The sequence below is a fragment of the Genypterus blacodes genome, unplaced genomic scaffold (genome assembly GCF_046128005.1).
Source record: "Genypterus blacodes isolate CSIRO-AG114 ecotype Tasmania unplaced genomic scaffold, CSIRO-AGI_Gbla_v1 ptg000067l_1, whole genome shotgun sequence".
Lineage (NCBI taxonomy): Eukaryota > Metazoa > Chordata > Actinopteri > Ophidiiformes > Ophidiidae > Genypterus > Genypterus blacodes.
The window spans coordinates 2,822,834-2,844,552 of record NW_027466879.1 but is presented as its reverse complement, the minus strand read 5'-3'; the positions used below and the strand labels follow the sequence as shown (position 1 = coordinate 2,844,552).

The 21,719-nt window shown below is 44.8% G+C and overlaps 2 protein-coding genes across 2 annotated transcripts; one reads left to right on the top strand and one right to left on the bottom strand.

The window, feature by feature from the left end:
* The first annotated feature begins 1,649 nt into the window (after positions 1–1,649).
* On the top strand, positions 1,650–6,277 carry cilp (cartilage intermediate layer protein, nucleotide pyrophosphohydrolase). The gene is made up of 8 exons (XM_076155952.1): positions 1,650–1,719; positions 1,838–1,876; positions 1,954–2,223; positions 2,447–2,626; positions 2,780–3,085; positions 3,204–3,312; positions 3,430–3,578; positions 3,683–6,277. The coding sequence occupies exons 1-8, from the start codon at positions 1,650–1,652 to the stop codon at positions 6,049–6,051; spliced, it is 3,492 nt and encodes a 1,163-aa protein (XP_076012067.1). The 3' UTR covers positions 6,052–6,277.
* A 102-nt stretch (positions 6,278–6,379) lies between these two features.
* Positions 6,380–11,393, bottom strand: eif3jb (eukaryotic translation initiation factor 3, subunit Jb). The gene is made up of 8 exons (XM_076155953.1): positions 11,287–11,393; positions 11,031–11,125; positions 9,205–9,259; positions 9,014–9,105; positions 8,825–8,921; positions 8,178–8,348; positions 8,000–8,073; positions 6,380–7,595 (listed from the first exon to the last, which is right to left on the bottom strand). Exons 1-8 carry the CDS (start codon positions 11,297–11,299, stop codon positions 7,467–7,469), a joined length of 726 nt encoding a protein of 241 aa, XP_076012068.1. The 5' UTR covers positions 11,300–11,393; the 3' UTR covers positions 6,380–7,466.
* Between the last annotated feature and the right edge of the window lie 10,326 nt (positions 11,394–21,719).

The following is a 21,719-nucleotide window of genomic DNA, read 5'->3' as shown; positions in this document are numbered from 1 at the left end:
CCACTTTGTGTGCTCTGTTGAAATATTGTCATCATATCTGCATAATCAACATTATGAGATTCCGTCTAATTACTTTCTCATCCAGAGGCCAGAATGTGATGCAAGAATACAGTTTACATATAGAATTACTGAGACAAATGGATGGATCATATTTTCAATAGTGCGGCTTTTCTCTTTCCTAACTTATTCGCTCCAGAGTGGAACAAAGCCAGTCCATACATGTTGTATCTCCATCTGCCAAGACTGTGATTACTACGCTGAATGTATAGTTATATAACATTACATACCGAGGGCAGGATACCCAGTGTGACGCTATCAGGATTGATCTCAAACCTGCCGTGTCAGTATATTAACAGAATTTGTGACCCAGACTGCGTGACGGTACTTCTCTCACATGTAGCACCATCTAATAACCATTGAGTGCCATAGTTGTACAATCAGGTTGAATTATAAGGATAATACAGTAACCTACAGACCCGGTGGCACAGTGCCGAGAGAGGAGGGAGGGCCGCTGGAGGCAGAGCTGTATAAAAGAGACAGGGAAGAACTCTGTAGAACCAGAGTGAAGAACAGAAGGAGGAGAGGAATGTGAGGAAAGATAAAAAAGGAAAGAAACAGATAGAAAGAGGGAACTGGGGTGTGTGGGAGCCTACAGGCAAGGAGACTTCAGTCTGCTCAACAAGGAGGTAAGAAATCTACATCAAAGAATCATTCTGTCTGCATTCATATCAGTCACTTTAACCAGCAGGCAGAGCTGGAATATGACTTTGTTCCATGTGTTCACATACAGCAAATGATGAAAAATGGGCTTTAAATTGAGTTTAATTTAAATGTAAAGTATGTAATTCAATCAGTTGTGTCAGTTTTTATGTGAATATTCATCCACATTAAAGTAGCCGTTACTCCAATGACAGTAAATGAGTGAGTTAGTTAGTAACTTGATTAATCTGCTCCTAGCTTCTATTGTAGTCACACTACTTGATTGCTATTGCCTTTAACCAAACGGGCCAAAGTTATTTTATCAGTGCACATACCTCTATTTCAAACTACACAGTAGTAGGAAATGCAATTATCTCAAATAATAATAATACACAGATTTAAACTGTAGGAACATCTAGAAATGCAAAGCTTGTGAGTGTGTGGGTGTTTGGATTACACAGCCCAGTGTTTCGTCAGCGATGCAGAAATGTTTGATTGCTCCCCTGACACTTGGTGATGGCTAACACAGATGTGTAATCTGAGTGCGGCTCTGTCCAGCCATGTTGTTTCACCCTGAGACCTGAAAGATGAGGAGGAAGGGCAGAAAAACATTTGTTCTAAAATTTTATGGGTGGAATTATTTATCAATTACAATTTCAATACTAAACATGACTTGATTCTAACGCAGTATTGGCTTTTTGGATCATGTGTTCGTGTGTATGAGGTAAATTTGGAGATTACACATTAAATTTGTCCTGCAAAACCTCTCCACTGATGTAATACGTTGTGTTTGAGCTGAGGAAACCCTGAAACCCTGTGCTGTTTCTTTATGTGGTGAATCTCTTTGTCTTCAGCGTTGCAGCTGGACCTCATCTAAAGAGTTCCTGGTGTGAAACACATATCTCAAGAGGTGAACGTTCAAAGGTCAGACATAGCAGCAGAGTGTGAGAATGTCATCGTGGACGCTCCTCCTCGTCCTGGGAGTCACAGCAGCATCTGTTGTGACAACTCAGGGTGAGTCTATCAAGGTTATACTGATTGTTGGTTCCAAATTTACAACCAGTTCCGGAAGAAGTCAAATATAAATTACGGTCAAAAAAATGATCATGTGGACAAATGAAATGTGTGTGTCTCACAGGGAGACGACCCTCGAGTCCTGACGTCTACCATGTTGACGGTAACTTTAAATTCCCATTTTAAATAGAAATATGTAGTATTTTAATAGTTATTTATGGGTTTGCACTCTCTGTCCAGATAACTATGAGTGGACCACATGGTTCAACGTTGATCACCCGGGAGGCCGTGGAGACTACGAACAGCTGGATGCCATTCGCTTCTATTACCGTACAAAAGTGTGTGAAAACCCGCGGGCGCTTGAAGCCAGAACCACTGATTGGATCCCAGCACGGGAAACAGGGGAGAAGGTCCATGCTGACCCCACTGTGGGCTTCTGGTGCCTAAATGAAGAGCAGGACCCTGGACGCAACTGTTCCAACTATGCAGTCAGATTCCTCTGTCCCAAAGGTTTGGCCTCATCACACATTCAACCTGAAACTGTTTAATGGATACTCAGTCTAGTCAGACTAAAGTCCCCTGATGAGGTGCCAGGTATAATACAGAGGTCGTGAAAAACTTCTGATCTATAAAAGGGGGGCGCGAAAGAAAAAGTTTGGGAACCACTGATGTGTATGAATCAAACTTGCATTGCAGATACAAGAGCTATAGTTGATGATCTCTTCTCCATCAGATAACAGTGTGACTATTCAGGGGTCCTGGGGTCCCTGGTCAGACTGGAGCCCATGTCCTGCCCTCTGTGGTCAAGTCGGGGCCCAGGTGCATTCTAGAAAGTGTCAGTCCACCTCTGTGCCTTGCAGTGGCTCCAAAGTGGAGGGTCGAGCGTGTAATGGCCCCGAGTGCCCAAGGACAGGTGAGCTGTGTGTGTGTTTAGTCAGGCCCTGATTTATCTCCTCTATCTCGTTATCCTTGGCAAAATAATCAGACATGTGAAATATTCATAAATATTAATGCATAACCCATAAAGATGTAAATGCACTGTGGTTGTTTATGTCCTACACTACAGAGTGCAGCCTTCAGTGTGTGATGGGGAGGGTGAATGCTGAGTGTGACGCCTGCATGTGTGAGGAACACACCGTGCTGGGCTCTGTGCGCGGTGCAGGGGGTCTCACTGCTGTGGGCGCTGCCATACTACGCCTAGGCAAACTCCTCACCATCACTGACCATAACGGGCATTTCCGCATCCCTGGTATCTGCCCTGACGGCAACACCACCCTGATGATCAGCATGCAGGGTCACGCCGCCCTCAGCGCAGTCGTACCCCACAGTGCTGAACGCACCTCAGTGGTCAGTGTCCAACTGAAGAGAGCAGGTAAAACATCTGTCAGGTGAAACTAATTCAGATTCATTTTGAGCAACATTGTTCTGAACAAGAATGTTCAGAGGCAATTTCTTCTTGACAATTTCAATTATTATGGTGATTTTTTCAGAGAAGCTTCATGTATTAAGCAGCCCTGACAGCAAAGTGAGGAGGGAGGGACAAAGTGCTGCCTTCTGCTGTAAAGTTGCAGGAACACCACAACCAGAGAAGTACCAATGGTATGAATAGAGTTCACAATTAAGCAACAGCCATAAAGCATTGAACCACAGTCAAAAAATGTGATGCAGCTGGTATTTGCTATGTTATGTCTGTGTCTTTTCTATGTGAACCAACAGGTTCCACAACAACAAACTCCTGGAGACGCAGTCTGACAGCACGTTGGTCCTGAGGGATCTGCGTCTGGAGCAGGCAGGGGAATACTACTGCAGAGCAAGCAGTGCATCTGGGGCCATCAAGAGCAAACCGGCCACTCTCACTCTGAAAGGTGCACTCTCTGATAAAATATACAGGGATGTGAAAAAAACAACAACAATAAATCCAGTAAAATCAGTAGAAAAATCCTCTCTGATTTGTCTTTCTCTTGTCTAGGTAAAGATGAGCCGTTATGTAATCCCAATCCTGATTCCCACCTCATCCGGCTTCCACACGACTGCTACCAAAACAGCACAGATTCATTTTATTACAATGTAGGCAAGTGCCCTGTAGGTGCATGTGTTGGACAGCTGGACAATGGTATCAGGTGTAAGGACAGTGTGTCTTACTGCTGTGGAGTGACAAAGATGGAGGAGAGGCAACTGACGTGTCAAGGCTACCAACTGCCCACCATGGTGGTGACCGAGTGCGGATGTCAGACCTGTGTGGACACTAAGGCCTTTGTATATGGTAGGGCCATTGCTGCAGACAATGGTGAGCCAATGAGGTTCGGCCATATCTTTATGAATGGAGTCAGGATCAGCCGCACAGGCTACAAAGGGACCTTCTCCATCCAGGTCCCCCCAGAAACAGAAAGGCTGGTCCTGACGTTTGTGGACAACATGCAGAAATTTGTCAACACAACAAAGGTTCTGCCATTTAACACCAAAGGAGGTGCTGTTTACCATGAGATTAAACTTCTTAGGAAGAAAGCGCCTGTGACCATAAGCTCCACAGAAACTAACACTCTTGATCTAGGGGAGGTAGAAGGAGAAGAACCTATGGTTCAAATCCAGATTCCTCCCAATTCCTTCTATACTCAGAATGGAGAAGTCTTTGTAGGTAATGTCAAGTCTAGTGTAACGTTTCTTGACCCTCGAGACATCTCTACAGCTGCAGCAGCTCAGAGTGATCTTAACTTTGTTGGGGATGAGGGAGATACCCTGCCACTGAGAACCTATGGGATGTTCTCCGTTGACTTCAGTAGTGAGGAAAACAATGAGCCCCTGAATGCTGGAGAGGTGAAGGTGTTCCTGGATTCTGCACAGGTGAAGATGTCTGAGCACCTCGATACCATGAAGCTGTGGTCTCTGAACCCTGACACGGGTCTGTGGGAAGAGGAGGGAAGTCTGCAGACAGAGAAGAAAAAGAGAGGCAAGAGGGAGGAGAGAACCTTTTTGATTGGTAACATGGAGATCAGAGAGAGACGTCTCTTTAACCTCGATGTCCCAGAGAACCGCAGGTGTTACGTGAAAGTGAGGGCTTTCCGGAGTGAACGCTTCATGCCCAGTGAGCAGGTGGAAGGAGTTGTGGTGAGTCTCATAAACATGGAGCCTTCCGCTGGCTTTAGCTCTAATCCTCGTGCTTGGGGTCGCTTTGATAGCGTCGTCACCGGCTCCAATGGCGCCTGCCTCCCCGCCTTCTGTGATGAACAGAAGGCTGACGCCTACTCCGCCTATGTCATGGCCAATCTTGGAGGAGAGGAATTGGAGGCTGTCTCTTCAACCCCAAAACTCAACCCCAACCTGATTGGAGTCCCTCAGCCCTACTTAGGGAAACTGAACTACAGGCGGACTGACCATGAAAACCCTAAAGTGAAGACGACAGCTTTCAGTATCAATGTGGCTAAACCGAGTGCTAACACAGCTGAGGAGAGCAACGGACCAGTGTATGCATTTGAGAACTTGAAACAATGTGAGGAGGCCCCATTCAGTGCAGCACACTTCCGCTTCTCAAGAGTAGAAGGAGACCGCTATGATTACAACACGGTACCATTCAATGAAGACGACCCAATGAGCTGGACAGAGGACTACCTGAGCTGGTGGCCAAAGCCTATGGAATACCGGGCCTGCTACATCAAAGTCAAGATCAACAGTCCACATGAGATCAACGTGCGGTCACGCAACATGGGAGGCACCCACCCAAAGACAGTGGGTCAACTGTACGGGCTTCGTGACACACGCAGCATCCGGGACATGGACCAGGCCTCTGTGTCAGCTGTGTGTCTGGAGTTCAAGTGCAGTGGGATGCTTTATGATCAGGACCGTGTAGACCGCACCTTGGTGAAGGTGATTCCACAGGGAAGCTGTAAGAGAGATCACGTCAATTCTATTCTTCAGGAGTATCTGGTCAACCATCTACCCCTAGCTGTCAACAACGACACCAATGAGTTCACCATGTTGGCGCCCCTTGATCCACTGGGCCACAACTATGGGATCTATACAGTGACAGACCAGGACCCACGTACGGCCAAAGAGATCGCACTGGGCCGCTGCTTTGATGGCAGCTCTGACGGTACGTCTCGGGTCATGAAGAGCAATGAAGGTGTGGCGCTGTCGTTTATATGTGGGGACCGTGAGGCGACGCAGCCGAGTGTGTTCCAGACCATGCAAAGGTCACAAGGCATAGTAACAAGCGCAGCAAGAAGTGAAACCAGGCAGACCCGGCGCCGGCAGAGAGGCGGAGGAGCCAACCCACCTCGCAGCAGTCGCAGACGCAGCACCAGAGATCCTCTGGGAAAACGCACAAAGACCAACACAAACTAACAATAAAGCAAGTAGCTCGACATTGAACCAAATCACAAGCTACATAGGAAAGGAGAGGATAGTATTAACCCTGATGTTTTATAATGACTTAACCTTTCCAATTTAAGTGGATAATGTTTTTATAAGTAAAGAACGCATTATTATGTTGTCACTTCTTCCCAGGGAATAGTCGCATTTACTTGTTTAAAGTCATAACTTTCTGTACTGTGGCATTTACTTGAAACTGTAAATAAGAGTATTTATTTCACATTACGCAAGAATAAGTATTCAACCAGCCACCTGCATAGACATCAGATGAGGTTCAGTCAAGGACAGAAACAGACTTAAATCATTTTGACCAGTGATTTATTAAATTAGAGGCTTTATAAAACACTGCAGATGCTTCTTTCACATTATATGTATCCAATTGTCCATGTTACTATGAAACTGGTCAATTGCTAGAAAATAAGAAATATGCCCCTTTCCACTAACTGTAGCCCCTAAGAAGACATGGTGGGGTGACGCCCATAAGCCCCCGCTCCTCATCACACTTGATACAAGCCTGCAGAAGCAATGATTAGGAGATCAGTTGGAGCAAGTTAACCCACTTGCCTGATCTATACTCAAACTGCATTAGTAGAAATCAAATTAGTGAGTTACAATGTTCGTCATGCACAAAAATTACCTTTAAGCACTCTCAGCTCCAAATGTCCCGAGGAGTGGGTGAGGATTGAATTCTTTATACTCGTCTGTCCCTTTTTATATTCTTACTGTGGATGTGATGTGTGCTCTCTGTAAAATTACATCTATCACTTACATGTTGCCTCAGTCTCAAATCATTGACCTGTGTGTGACATTTCCAGAGACAACGATGAATAATGTATGGAGTCAATGTTCTGCATTTGGCAACCAAAGTTATAGATACTATATACTTTCCTGTAAGAGAACAACCCTCAGGTAAAGTTAGACCTATAATATTTACATGGAATTCAGGGTTAAGAAATTTGCATAGAACCTTGTGTTTCTATGTCTCTACAGTTCTGACTGCAATACTTGATCTGTCTTTTCCTATTTTTTCTTAAAGAGCAACATTTAATAAAAAATGAGCCCCACACATTTCAGACGACAGCAGTTCAAATGTATTCTCCATTTAGGCTGGGTCACCCGGCAGATACTACATTTGTGTGTGTGTGTGTGTGAGTTGAGGCTGAAAGAGACAAAAAGAAAAGGCAATTTCATATGTATGAACACAAAGAGGAGGAGGAGGAGGAGGTGCTGGATGCTCCCTGGTATAGTCCCTCTGGTCACTGAAGCAAAATGTAGGGGGGTAACACATAGTTCAGATGTTCCAGGATGGCACTGGACAGCATGAGGAGGTACAGCTGCAAGTCGGGGGGTCGGTAGGGGGAGGAGGGGCGGTGCTGATGGAGCCGGTGTCACATGAAGTCCTCGTAATCTTGGGCGTAACCTCCATCAAACTCTGCATAGTCAAGATCGTCTCTCATCTGTCCTTTCAATCCGCCGCCAGGGACGACTCCTTTCTTCTTCTTCTTCCCCTTGTTTTGCTAAGAAAAGAAATAGAAGTCGGTTATATAAAATGTCAGTGCGGCTTTAATCAGTGCCGTGCGTTAGTTACACCTGGACACAGTTAGAGATTAGGAGAAGATCAGGCGAGCACAAACTATAATAGTCATTAATTCAGTTGGCAAAACGCTGCATTACATCATAACCATGAAGGAGAGGACAGGAGACGTATGGAGACATAACAGCTTTGGAGGACTGAATTACCCATCGGTACAGGCATTACACACTCCACTCTGAGTGAGTCATTACTACACCAAGGACACTGCACACACACATGCAGCTAGTGTTCGTGTCTGAGTCAGGATGCTAGCTAGGTAAACAGCGCCCCCTGCTGTATATCTGATCAGAAATCATCTATGCCTAAAGGAGGAATGTGCCCACTTACTTTTTCCTGTTTCTGCTTTTCGCTAAGTAAAACCGCCAGGGAATTACTGACTTTCTTCAAATCCTCTATTTCCACTGTGGGCAGAAACAGACAGAGGTCAGGCAGAGGTCAGATGTGAGCACGTATGATCTGTGACATTGTTCAGTAAATAATAAAATAAAGTAAATGCTGAACTTACATGAAATACAGAGTTCCCGAAACAAAGATTCCAAGAAACTTGAATAATGCACAGACTTTTCAAACTGGGAAAACTTTTCTTTCAGCACTTTTTCAAACTCTGTAAAGTCTTCTTTGGAAGATGGACACATGCCGTCGAGTCCTGTGACACTGTTAGTCGTGCTGCTGTCACCTGCAGACAAAAAAAGGGAATATGGTCACATGATAACTCAAAGCTCCACACACAAACTCCTAATATTAATTATTAAGAGCAGGTGGAGAGGAAGTAAACTGGCTCAGCGGTGTGAGATTAAAGATGACTCATCACTTATGAGCCAGTTTAACTCAGCTCACCTGGCAAAAAACAGAACCTGAAGAATCCCACAAAATGCAACAGTTCCTATTCATTCTAATGACAGTAACAGAGTTTAGAAACTGAAGCAAGAGATCACAGAAGGATCAACAGGGCGTTTCTATAAACATATCTACTTAATATAAATAAGGGTGTACTTCCTTATATTATAAGTACATACATACTCACAAGTACATACTCCAATGTCATTTAAAGGATCAATCCTCAGTGGGATTGGTGGATAGCTGTTCTGTGTGTTGTCTGGCTGACAGAGGACCCGGTGGTGTTTGATGGACGGTGATGTGATGCAGTCTTACCAAAGGCGTCTTTGGCGAGCTCCAAGTCGGCCTCTTCCTGTAACTTCTGCACTCTTAGCTTCTCTGCAGCTTGGTCTTCAGGAGTAACTTCTGCTTCCTTCCACAAAAGGTCAATTTAAAGTCATTACAGGCAGAAGACAGGACTTAGTCAAAGAAGTACAGAGCAGGAAGAGGAAGAGGAGCTCTCACCTGCACCTCCGTCATCTCCTGCTTTTTCCTTAGCCGGTTTTCTTTCTCTTTGATCTTTTCCATCAACCTTTTCTTATCGGAAACTTTTGCCTCTGTTAATTGAAATCAGTGGATTAGCATATCTCATTATGTCACAATAACACACACACACACACACACTCAATGCTCTGGTCAAGAAAGAAAGTGCACACCTGCTTTTTTCACCTCTACCTTTTTCTCCTCGTCTTCTTCATCATCCCAGTTGTCCTGTGAGGGGGGGGGACACAAGTGGGACACGTCTAAATGTCACAGACCACTCATGTCAATTAGTGTGACAGTACAAGTGGGTCACACTGAAACCTAATGAGGGAAATGAATACTGGAGACCCCCCCGCACACACACACACACAGCACAACACACTGAGACTACTAAACACAGGTGCATGTCAACAAGGGATCATCAAGAGTAGAAATATCAATTATGTCATCATTATTCCAGATGAGTTACGACGGCTGAATGAGAATCTTTTGATCTGCAATGTAGTCAGGTTCATTTCCTGAGGCAATCACTGGTGTGACCTTACAAACGAGCCCGACTGAGCCTGACTCAGGTCACCAGAACACAAACAAGTGCAATAAAGAAATAGCTGGCAACAAGACATAATACATACATATATAACACATGTATCGTCCACAGAGAGGCCTTAAAGGAGCCGAGACCTCCCGTCCTCCTCCTCTCTCAGTCCAGCCTGTTAATCTCTTTACCCTTCAGCTTCACAGAGGAAATCCTCACCTCCAAAATAAAACGTTTCAACTATTTCAATCTCAGTGGATTAGCAACGCAACTCTAATGTTACAACTGCAGCGTAAACACAACATTTACACCATCAGTGCTGAAATAAGCTCATTAACTGACACATTTAGGTCTGAAGTGCTTTAAATACAAATACAGCTTATTTACTGGCTCTTGATCCGATGTTATTTTATTTCCTGTTTCATAACTCTGGGCATATAAGTGTGACGAAATAGTTATAGAATGATGAATAATGTAAATAACTAAACACTGAGCTCTGATGTTAAACATGTCGATCATACTGAGTGAAAAAGCAAGACAGCGCCAATTACAGAATCCTCCAAGAAGGACAGTGATTGATGGATCGATTGATCACCTTACTCGACACACAGTGTCACACTTGTTGACCATAACAGAGTTGAGTGTTTATGGAGACTCATCACTTTCATTGGCCCCATATGTCAGAGAAACACACACACACCGTTCCAGAGGCCTCTAGCAGCGCGAGGCTTCTAGACACACACATACGCACACACGACAGTAAAATCATCACAAACACACACACGGGAGCATCGATCAGGCAGCAGCTGTCAGGTTTGGAAAGTTCCAGGCCTCCTTCTTGGCCGAGTTGAGTCATCGAGCCCAGGTGATTGTTTCCGCCTACTGGGGGCTAAAGTTGGTTAGCACGCTAATGCTGCCTCATGTTGCATCACTGCGTTACTCAAGTTGAAGGAATTCAGCCCGGCTACAAACGCATCAATATTCAATATCCGATAGTCGATCATTAACCAAACATTTTAAGGACGTGTAACGAGTGTGTTATTGTTATTAGAGCTCATTTTACGGACATTAAACGACCTAGACGAGGAAGCTAACGTTAGCTGACAGCAAGCGGGTTTGAATCGAGCTAACTCGAGCTAGCCCGGCGGTAAACGTGTTTGACCCAGCGGCGAATTTAAACACCGACATTCCATAAAATTAAATATCGAAACGGCGAATACAAAATGGAGTTAAACAGCAACCCGCGAGTTGGCAGTGACACATTGACCCTCACTCCGTTTAGAAGAGAAACACATCGGGGGACCACATGAGTTAGCCGCCAGCTAGCGAGAGGCTAACCGGGGCTTGACAGATACGCAGCCCCGGTGAGCTGGCATTAACCGGGCTCGACAAACTGGCGAACGGCCCGTTTAACGGAAGTTAGGAAACTCGGGCGAAATGGACGTTCGTTCGTCCCCCACGTACCTTAACCGCATCCTCTTCGTCTTCGCCTTCCCATTTGTCCTGAGCTGCTGCTGCCGCCGTTGGTAACGGCTCGTCGAGCTCGAAGTTGTCAGCGTCTGTAAGAGCGACAGCATGAAATTCGTTAATACAACCCACATCTAACGAGGGCCTAACGCGGCAGAGAGACGATAAAGCTGCGTTAGACGTGTAAAACAAAGCCAGTGATACAGAGCTGATGTAGAGGCAGCGAGCTCTCCGTCCTAACTTAGTTTCTCACCCCAGTCCGCCATGTTGGCTGTGTTGGTTCTGTTCAATCCGACTGAGCCACAAACTGCGGCGTGCTGTGCGCCCACGTTCCCCTGGTGGCCACCGTCTGTATTACAGCACACGTGATCCCGGGACCCAGAAATACTTTTAATATATACTTTAAAAAAATAAATATTGTGTATACTTGTTTTTTTTCTATATACTTACTTAACTACTACTTACTAAAGATAATAATATAGTATTTCTCAACAAAGTAACTATTAAGGAAGCGTCGAAATAACTGGCTTAACATTTCTGGTGTGGTGGTTTCATGTGTTTATGGATTTAGGATAAAATATCATCAGGAAATTTCCCTACCAAAGCTCTCTATGAAGACGAGGACAAACTCGGGGGAGGCTATTCCAAGAGAGATGTCCCCTCCATGAACAGCTGGGTGCGCAATAGGAGCTTCCAGTGGGATCATACAAAAGTACAATACAGAGTGCAAAGCAGTAAACACAAACATGCATATTAGGAGATAACATGCATGACAGAGACGAGGGAGAGAGAGAGAGAATGATATAAGCACAATACAGAGCAGTCCTATTAAACAGTGTGGTCACACGCACAATGAGACGAGGTAACATTCCTTTATTTTGTTAAATTAGAAAACACAACGTTGATTTAAAGGCAGTAATAATTTGAGTTTATTTGGACTAAAACATCCCACTTTATTATGGAAGCTGTAGGCCCATGTAAGCTAAACTCTATGATGTAAGATATACATTATATTAGTGCATGAACAAATATCAATCAATCACAGACAGAGTGTTTCGGTTTATTCATTTAGGTCTATATTTGTCATACCAGAATGTGTGCACAACAATACAAAACTCACAGCAACCATAGACTGAAGCTGAGCAGCAGTCAACAGAGTCAGATGTGTTTGAGCTGCATGTACCCTGATATCTAAGTCAAGACATGGCAGGATAGATGTCTAAATGTGTATACCAGATATATTGTTGTTGTTGTTATTATTAAAAAATAAAATCTCATATCCATAACAGAACATTGTGTTGCTTATAATAACTGTGTTTTATGCGTTTGGTGACTGTTTTGTGGGTATGATGTAACATCCCTGAGAAGGCTTCATTGGTATGATTGGGGCTCACGTAGGTTCCCAAAATGTCGGCCAAGTGTGATGTAAATAATTGTGTATTGTTACATATAGTTCACTATTTTATTAAATATATTTCTTTGGTCCCATCAGTGATAAATCTATGTCAAATAGATAGATAGACAAAATAAATTACAAACTCTTTGAATAAATAAAAGTGCTGCTCATGTCAGAGAGGTGTGGTATTGCACAGACAAAACAGAGTTATGAGCGTAGGTGAGGAGTTCTCTCCTGATCCAGCAGGGGTGTGTGGGGTCGTATGTCCGGGCAGATCAGGCCATGGCAGGACAGAACAGGACATTCAGCTGCATCAGCAGTCCAAGCAGGACACACAGGGGACTGGGGTTCAGTGCCGGCCCCAGTGACCTCCCTAGGAACACAGAGAAACAGTCAGGATAACACCTGTTGTGATTCTATTCCAGCAATAGTGATACATTCAGAGCTGCTACTGTGAAATGATCTCAAAGAGTAGTGTAATAATTTTATTTAAAAGTATCAATACATCATCCATTTTCCTCAGTGTATCTTTTTCATTTTACCTCTGACGTCTACAAATCTGTCCTCCCAGGGAGTCAGCACCATGGCTAAAGCTCTCTTCTGGAGATCTGAGAGGGCAGTGATCTGGTCTGGAGTTACTGCGAGAGCCTGCTCATAGGAGAACATGAGGATCTGGCTCCGATCAAACACAACCTTGGAGAGGCAACACATGATACAGAAATACAGGGGAAACAAAAGCAGAGAGACAATGAGTCATCAAGATCTATTCTGCAACCCTACAAGAAGATCCCAAATCATTATTGATGCTGTGAATATTGCTTTGAGGATATGAAGTGCTTACTTACAGCAAACTTATCAGTTGGTATCATTGAAATAGCCAGAGGTGTGACTCCTTCAATTTGCTCTTTCACCAAAGATGACATGGCCATATCTGGAAGTCCCGCTGAACAAAGAGCAAAGTGTTCACAGACAGGAAAGTAACACAAATGTATCCAGGGCACAGACAGCACATCATAAACTGCTGCCCATAAAGCTGTAATAAACAATCATTCCAACTTAATAGGTGACAGTGTATTATTCAAGATAGAAAAGTGCAAATGATTGAACCATAACTACAGAGCTTTTAAAAAACACAGTAATGCCTACTTAAACAATAAGACTGAACGCAGCATACCTGCCAGAGCTCCAATCTCAATAAAGACATCAGGTCCCCATGAGCTCATCAGTCCAAATGCGAGGTTGTGGGACAGCAGGCCAACAAGGGCCAGCAGCTGCTCCTCTGAGCAGGACAGCCTGAGCTGACCCAGCCAGAGCACTGACTTACTGCAGCCACCAGGGGGCGACACAGTACATCCAAGGGAAGCAAAACAGGGGAAATCATAACGGTCTGGTCAGCAGTGTGGTAAATACTTCTTAATCCTCAGGGCTCAAAGACATTGTGATGTGCCAGTAAAGGCTGCTTAGCGTTTGCTCACCTGAACTCCACAGCATTGAAAATATTCATCTCTGCGGGTTTGGCCCCACACACAATATGTCCCATCGCCACCAGCGTGCTGGAGTCCAGCTGACTCAGCGGCCGCTTGGTGGAGCTCATCACCGCCCCAAACAGGGCCGCCAGCTAGAATGTAACAGACAGAATGAAACATTGAGTTAATTGAACAATGGTTGCTGAAAATAAAATGAAAATCAATTAAATCTCTGCAATCAATATCACATTTGTCTTGTATATTCATTGAAAGCAATAAAATCGACATCCAGATATGCATCAAAGTTTAATATGCATTGCCAGGACCATTATGCAGTAAGTGTAGTTTTTGTTTCAGGAAGTTATAGTGACTGTTTGTAATAAGCTGCTACCTGTTTTCTGCTCCAGGCACTGATGGCTCCCATGGAGGCGATGCTGCTGAGCTCAGTCAGAGGGAGGGTGGCCAGCTCCTCTGCAGACAGCTGTACCGCCAGACCACCCAGCTGAGAAATCACAGACTGGGAGAAGGAGGAGACGGGGCCATACATCTTCACACACAAACATTCATTCATTCATTCCAGTTAAAACATCTGTCCAACTTGAGCATTCTGTGTATGAACTGAGTGAACTGAGGAAGAGTTCAGTTGAATCTCACCTCTTTGACTTTGTTAAGCAGCTGGATGCGTTGATAGGTTGTAAGGTATCGATCTTGACCGATCAACTCCAAACAGTTGGAGAAGGCAGATGAAGACATGCCTATCAGACCGTTGGTGGTCCAGATAGACGGGGCTGTACTGTGCAGAATCTCACAGGTGGGAATCGAAAAAGAGGCTGGAACAAAAGAAACAGGCCAGTGAGAAAAGAACCAAGGCTCTGGATCCAGGTAGGGTCACACGATCTAGGGTCGGTGCCTGCCAGACCTCTGATTGGCTCATCACACATCATTGCCCTCATGTATGGCAGAGAAGATGGAGTTGTACTCCAAATCAGAGGAGGAAAGAAGAAGGATCATTGTTGGACAAATGAGTATAGATCAAAGAATTATTATTTTTATCCTTGGACCTAAAAGAAGGGAACCATTCGAATTCTTTCAGAGATTTCAGAATAAAAGTCTAGCTCACATGAGACACGACCGGCTTTGAGGAAGCCCAGGAAAAACTGAAGCACATGCTGCTGCTTCTGAAACATGGCCTTCTTCTCCTTCTCGTCTCTGCCGTTCATACAGTGGACGCCGACATCGCTGCGTTCCCAGTGACGCTGACTCAGGAACAGCTTCTCTATACGCCCCACCGTCATCAACTCCTGCACACATAAGCGCATTCACACGCACGCACACAGCACACAGCACACACACATGCACATGTTTACGGGAAAACTGGAACTTCACCACCTGATCCTGACACCTATTGGACATTTGACACCTGTCGGATTCATTTACAGTCCGTTGGCCCGTCCTGCTACGGCATCAAGTAACAATCCAAACACTCCACTATGGATTTCTGGACATGCAATCTGTAACAGCATTGTGCTTTCTTTTTATTCTTGTTCTTATTTGTCAATGTAAGGGGCAAAGTGTGGCAGTCTCAGCAGGGGGGAGGATGGCATGACAGCAGATGAACAGGACAGGAAGTAAACTCACCAGGGAAATCTCCTGCAGCTTGTCATAGGGCAGGAAGAAGATGAACCTGTCCACCTGACTGAGTGTTGCCTGGTTCCACTTTTGGACAGAGCTGTGAGAGAAAACAAGTGCAGGATAAGCCACAGTACGCCAAATGCTGCTACTTTCCTGAGAGCGCCTATGAAATCATTAATAAATGTTAATGTTGATGTTTGAAATCATCACATTACCCAAACATGGCTGTTTCTTGCAGGATTCGAGCCACCATGTCCCTCTTGCCCTTGTTGTAACAGAGCCCCCGCAGGTAATCCAGATTATTCATGAAGAAGCGCCGATCGATCTGAACAAACACCTCGCCCACCACAAATGTTGCCATAGTGCCCAGGGAGAAGAACTCTTCCTCTGTGAATGACCCTGTGTACATGCCCTGCAGCCAGAGAGTGCACAGCCACCATGCAACACCACATCAATCACTCAAAGTTTCAGCTACAACAGCAGAACACACACTCTCTCTCTCGCTCTCTCACACACACACATCTCTACTGACCAGCCTCTGCACCATTTTGTCCACCAGGAGCTCCTGTTTGGTTCCAGGCAGCATCAGAAACTGATGAGGGTCCTGAATGATCATCTTCCTCAGCGTGTCCATCATATCTGCAGGGAACTTCTTAATGGTGCTCACACTGCTCACACACATAAATACAACGTGTGGACATACTGTACTAATGGCTCAAGGTTGTTCTGTCATTTCATGGTCAAGGAGTTTATGATAAAGCATCTGAGCTGTGTAGATCAACCACCAACATATAATTTCTTGTCAGAAGGAGAGAGAACCTTCTTTTTACTTCTTATTTATCAAAAATATAAAGAATTTGAAGCTTTCCTTTGTCTTTTCTTCTCCCAAAGGAAATATGCATGCAGTAATATATGAGAGAGAGATTGGACTTTTTATTTTTCATGTGTGTATGGTGCTGCGTCTGTTTCCCAGTGATCACAGCCTCACATACTGTATATGAGATTATTGACATCTTTCAGACTTACGGCATGGCTAAGGCGATCTCAGCTCCGAGTTCTCCAAGCAGTTCAGAGAAGAACTCAAACTTGTACAGCTCCTCGATCACACACTTTTTCTGCAACAACACAAGAACGTCGTCAATGTCGTGTACATATCATACTTTAGCATGAAAAGCCACTAGTTTGTTTACCAGTGAGGTGTGAAGACGACCCGGCTGGCCCCTGATGAAAACCAAGATCTTTCTCATGGACGAAGGCGAGGGATCAGCCTGGAAGAGTTGTGTGAGAAACTTGCAGCTCACTCCTTTAGCCACCGTTCCCAGATCAGACCTGATTACATTCAAATGTCAAGTAAAGTAAGTGTTAATCAATACACGGCGCTCTAAACATGCTAAATACAAACTAATAATACACAAAAAATGACAAGATAAGGGAGAAAAGTGGAGTGAATGCAGAAACTTTGTACCTGGATTAGAAATGAGCACAGTGAGAAAAACAGAGTGTCTAAAATGATACACACACACATGAATCACACTTACATGAAATCTTTGTTGAGTTGTCGTCTACTGTAAAGCGCCTCTCTAAAAATAGCTTTGGCCTGCAAAATAAATCATGAAAAACTACGTATGATGTGGGCAAGACGAGGCACACTTCATACAGGAGGCTATTCAGAGAGCTTCACAGGTCATAAAAATACAGGTCAGATAAGAGATTCATCAGGGGAACTGACAACAAAACCAATTGAAAAAATGTGTGGCCGGTGTGGGGTGGGGGGGGGGGGGGGGGGGGGGGGTGGGGGAGGATGGGCTACATAGTACCTGCTGTGTGTTCCAGGGTTTTCTGAATGTTGACGTGCTGTTGGACACCAGCAGTTTGGTCCTCGGTAGAACGCTGAGCAGAGGGGTGCTGGAGAGCAAAGGCTCCACATTATTCAACCAGCCGACCACCTCTGGAGAGGCCTGGACAGAGGGGACAGAGGGGACAGAGGGGACAGAGGACAGGATGCCACAGTTCATATTTGCACCTGCCTGAAAGCTTATTGATCAAAGGAGACACACGACAGAAGAAGAGAAGAAAACCTTCTCTGTGTATTGTATCGTACTTTTTGCCTCCAGCACTTTGCAGAGAATACAATGTGCAGCAGGTTTGTTCAATAAATTATTAAACTCAAATGAACACATATTGTGTAGCCAATGTTTATTATGGGTTACAACCAGAGTGGAATTCTGACCATGGATTTGAGTCTTAATGGAGATATTCCAATTTTACTCTCAACTTTCTAAATGTGTGTGTATGTGTGTGTGTGTGTGTGTGTGTGTGTGTGTGTGTGTGTGTGTGTGTGTGTTGTACCCATAGTTTGGTGGCGATAGCATTGGCCTGTGGGGGGTTGAGGCCTGGTGTGTGTGAGGCCATCGCAGGTAAAGATGACAGCAGTTTGTCAGAGGTCAGACTCCAGTAGACCTCAGTCTTCATTCCCATAATGAGGGACCCCAGAGCCTCCAGGCCGCCTAGAGCGCTCACCTACAGAGCAGAGCAGAGCAGAGCAGAGCGAGGCCAAGGAGTGAGGAGGAGGAGAAGGAGGAGGAGGGGGAGGAGGCATTCTGAGCATCTCCACATAGAGCATCTGTGTCACTTCAACACTCTGTCATTCACTTCATTCATAAGACTCACTGTCTCACTTGAAGACATCTTGTCCACTATGATTCCAGCCTGTGAAATAAGCAGAAGCACAAGTTAGATATCAGGACGATTTCAGGTGAGCTTCTTCCGTAACTACTCAAATCCTGAATCCCCATGTTTCCCGACAAGTGGCTTCATAAATGATGTGACCAATGTTCCACAATGTTAGAGGATCACACACCCTATATTCAGATTCAAGACATTTAAGCTCATTTAAATGAATCAATCTCCCATTCCATTCTTCTGTTTTCTATCTTTTCCTCATCACTCCTGTGCTCCTTTTGCTTTACCTCCTTCCCCCCTGTGCCCTTGTTTCTTTTCATCCCTCCTTCTCCACTTTTACCATTCATTCTACCCTCTTTTCTCCCTTCTTTCTATGCTTTCTTTCCTTTTGCTTCTTGACTGATCCGAAATGAAAATGAAAACTTCCATAATTAGATATATTTTGTTTTCACCAGACAGTCAAACTAAACTGTACTCTACTGCATATTGCATCTATATACTACTGCTCTACTGAGTACTGATAATAAGGAGAGAATACTACTACCTTTACCTCTCAACTGTGAATGCAGAACTTTTGCATTTTTACTTTCATTTCCATTTAACATTGTCTGACATTGTGATATTGCCATTTTCATTGACTTGAAGAATTCTTCCTCGACTCAAGCGGGGTAAAACACACTAATCTACTCAAGAGTCCTTGTGACATGTGAAAGCAGGACGACAGCTGTGACGCTGAGGGTAAAATTAAGAGGCTCAGTTCAGATGATAGCTGAGGCTGAGCAAAGCACGGCTCACCTCAGGAAGACTGACTGCCTGCCAGCTGTTCCACCAGGCTACCAGCCTCACCAGCTGCCAGGAAACCCAGCCATGTACAACAAAAAGGAGCTTGTGTAGTGAAAGGGATTGCTGGCTTACTGACACCTGACGTTTATCATATACGCAAGAACGATCAGTTTACTGGTGAAATAGTAATGAGATTGCCTTCTGGGATAAGATCCAGCCCCCCCCGCAATCCTGTGCAGGAGACGTAGCTATAAGCAAGGGATACATGGATGGATGGAGGGTGAAACTGTAATGTCCTGTCTGTTTCATATTGGGACAGAATTCCCACTTGGACATAGGGAAGGATCGGAGGAGAACCATTGCTCCTTGGCATTGAAAGGAGCCAGTTGAGGTGGTTTGTGCATCTAATCATGATGGCTCTTGGACTCTTCCTGTTCCAGGCCTGTCCAGCAGATCCAAGATATGCTGGAGGGGGAACAGACCACCTGTTCTGGGGACATCTTGAGATCCCACAGGAGGAGCTGGAGAACGTGGATGGATGATGATTGTGCTTGTTTCCTACATCTTTCCTGTGTATACCACCATGAAGAAGAAGCCCTTTTGTTCAGTCTGCTTTTTCCTATCGAGTTTCACAGACCTGGAGTCGCATATCAAGCCACTTCAGAGACCTGGAAACTCTTTGTTCTTTCACCAAAAGCAGTTTCACAGGATAGATGTTGATATTCTGCAGCAGGTGTGTGTCGATGTAAAGTCTACGTGTAAACATGGCTCTGTAAATACCACGAGTCATAGTTGTGTGCACTCACTGATAGTGTTGTAATATGTAGGAAATCAAATGAATAGAGAGGAAACATGCAACAACTATGAATGTGACGCAGGCAGAAGATGCTGATTCAAACCATTCCGACTCAGCAATGACAGTTATGGAGACAGACCCGGCCTTGGTGGAGGTATGAGCTTCAATAAGTGTCGTTCTTCTTTTTTTTCTGCATGTTTCTCTACCTGTGCAGGACTGAAAGACACATTAGCCAGAGCAGGGAGGGCCGGGAGCAGCTGAGCCTGACTGAGCTCCTGCAGGAAAGTCACACCCAGGAAGGGCAACAGGTGAGAGAGCTCTGCCAGCCGGTCAGGAGTGAGCGATGAGGGCGACTCTAGCTCTGCGCTGTTCAGGAACAAATTGGAAATCTGGGACGTAGGGATTCAGAACACAAAGAGAGCACTGTGAGAATGCCATCATTCAAATCCAAGGAAGACGATGAGATGAGAAAGCAAAGGTTGTTGTTCCTACCATGTGGCTGGGCATGCTGACGCCATCCTGTGTGCAGTTTATGATGATGTCCTGGATCACCTTAAAAGCCTTGGTGTCTTTGTATACCACAAGATCTTTTGGGTCTGCCAGGCATGCGAGTTTACCCAGTCTGAAAGAATACACACACACACACACACACACACACACACACACACACACACACACACACACACACACACACAGCTGAGCCCTGACCTCCTTCTTCAGTACATTTACCCAGTGTAATGTTATCAATCATGCACTTTAAGGTACAGTAACTGCCCAACAGCAAAAATAAATATAATATACAACCCACACTCTATTTTACTGTCAAACTCCAAATCAATTATTCATTGTATTTTCTTATTATCTTACTTGTTTAGTGCCACAGGGTAAACTGCACCTGCACTCCTACATTAAACCAATACATTTTGCCCAGATAGGATAAAAGGATTGAGCTGGAGAGTTGTTTCACATCTATACTGACCTGGTGAAATCCTGAGCGGTCAGGTTGCTGTAAGCGCCGACGAGTCTGTCAGCGACAAACTCCTGCTGCAGCGGCGTGAGCGTGAGCGGGTAACTCTGCATCTCATCCAGGCCCTCCAGCAACTGAGACACACACCATCAAACACACACAACTCAACAATTTCCATCTAAATATGCACTTGTTAGTTATGACAAAGACGAGATACCAGATACTAGATGAGGTAATATACATTGTGACCAGCAGGGGCAGAAGAGAATCACTCTGCCTTGGTGATTCTCCTCTGTAAAACCTTTGTTTATATTCTTATGTGAAGCTAGAAGATTGGTGACCATTCTATGCTCTGTCCATTCCTAATTCATGTGCTCCTATCTTTACTTATTGAACATTAGCTACAAGTCTATGACACACAATGGTGGTAACAGAGAAAGGGGAGTCTGTTGATGCTTTTGACCAGTATGTGACAAGCGACTCTGCTGTGCCCTGGGGCTAATTGAAATGACAGAGCGACCCTCTCGGGTTTCTCAGCGAGGTGTCGGCGCTCAGAGGCCTGTTACCTGAGCAGATGAGAGGTGTTGGAAGTTGTGGAATGGCAGGTAGACGATCAGGTTACCAATGTCCCTGATGAGTGATGGGCCGGCTTGATTCATGTTGTTGGCGGTCATAACTTTGCTGTACCACTGGCCAAATGCCTGTCGCTGCTCCACTGACATATCGGGCAAGTAGTTATTAATCGTCTCCCGCCTAGAGAAAAATCACATTACAGTACAGTACAGTAATGTACAGTGCAACTTCCTGTGATACAACAACAACAACTGTTTTATTCCATCTATTATAAATCACTGCCTCATTTAAACTTGAAGGAAAAACGTTTAGTCCTCTAAAGGCACAGATGAAACCCTTGAGGGTCTTGTGGTGAAGGAGAAGGAGAGCTGTAGTCTTCAGGGTTAGGAGG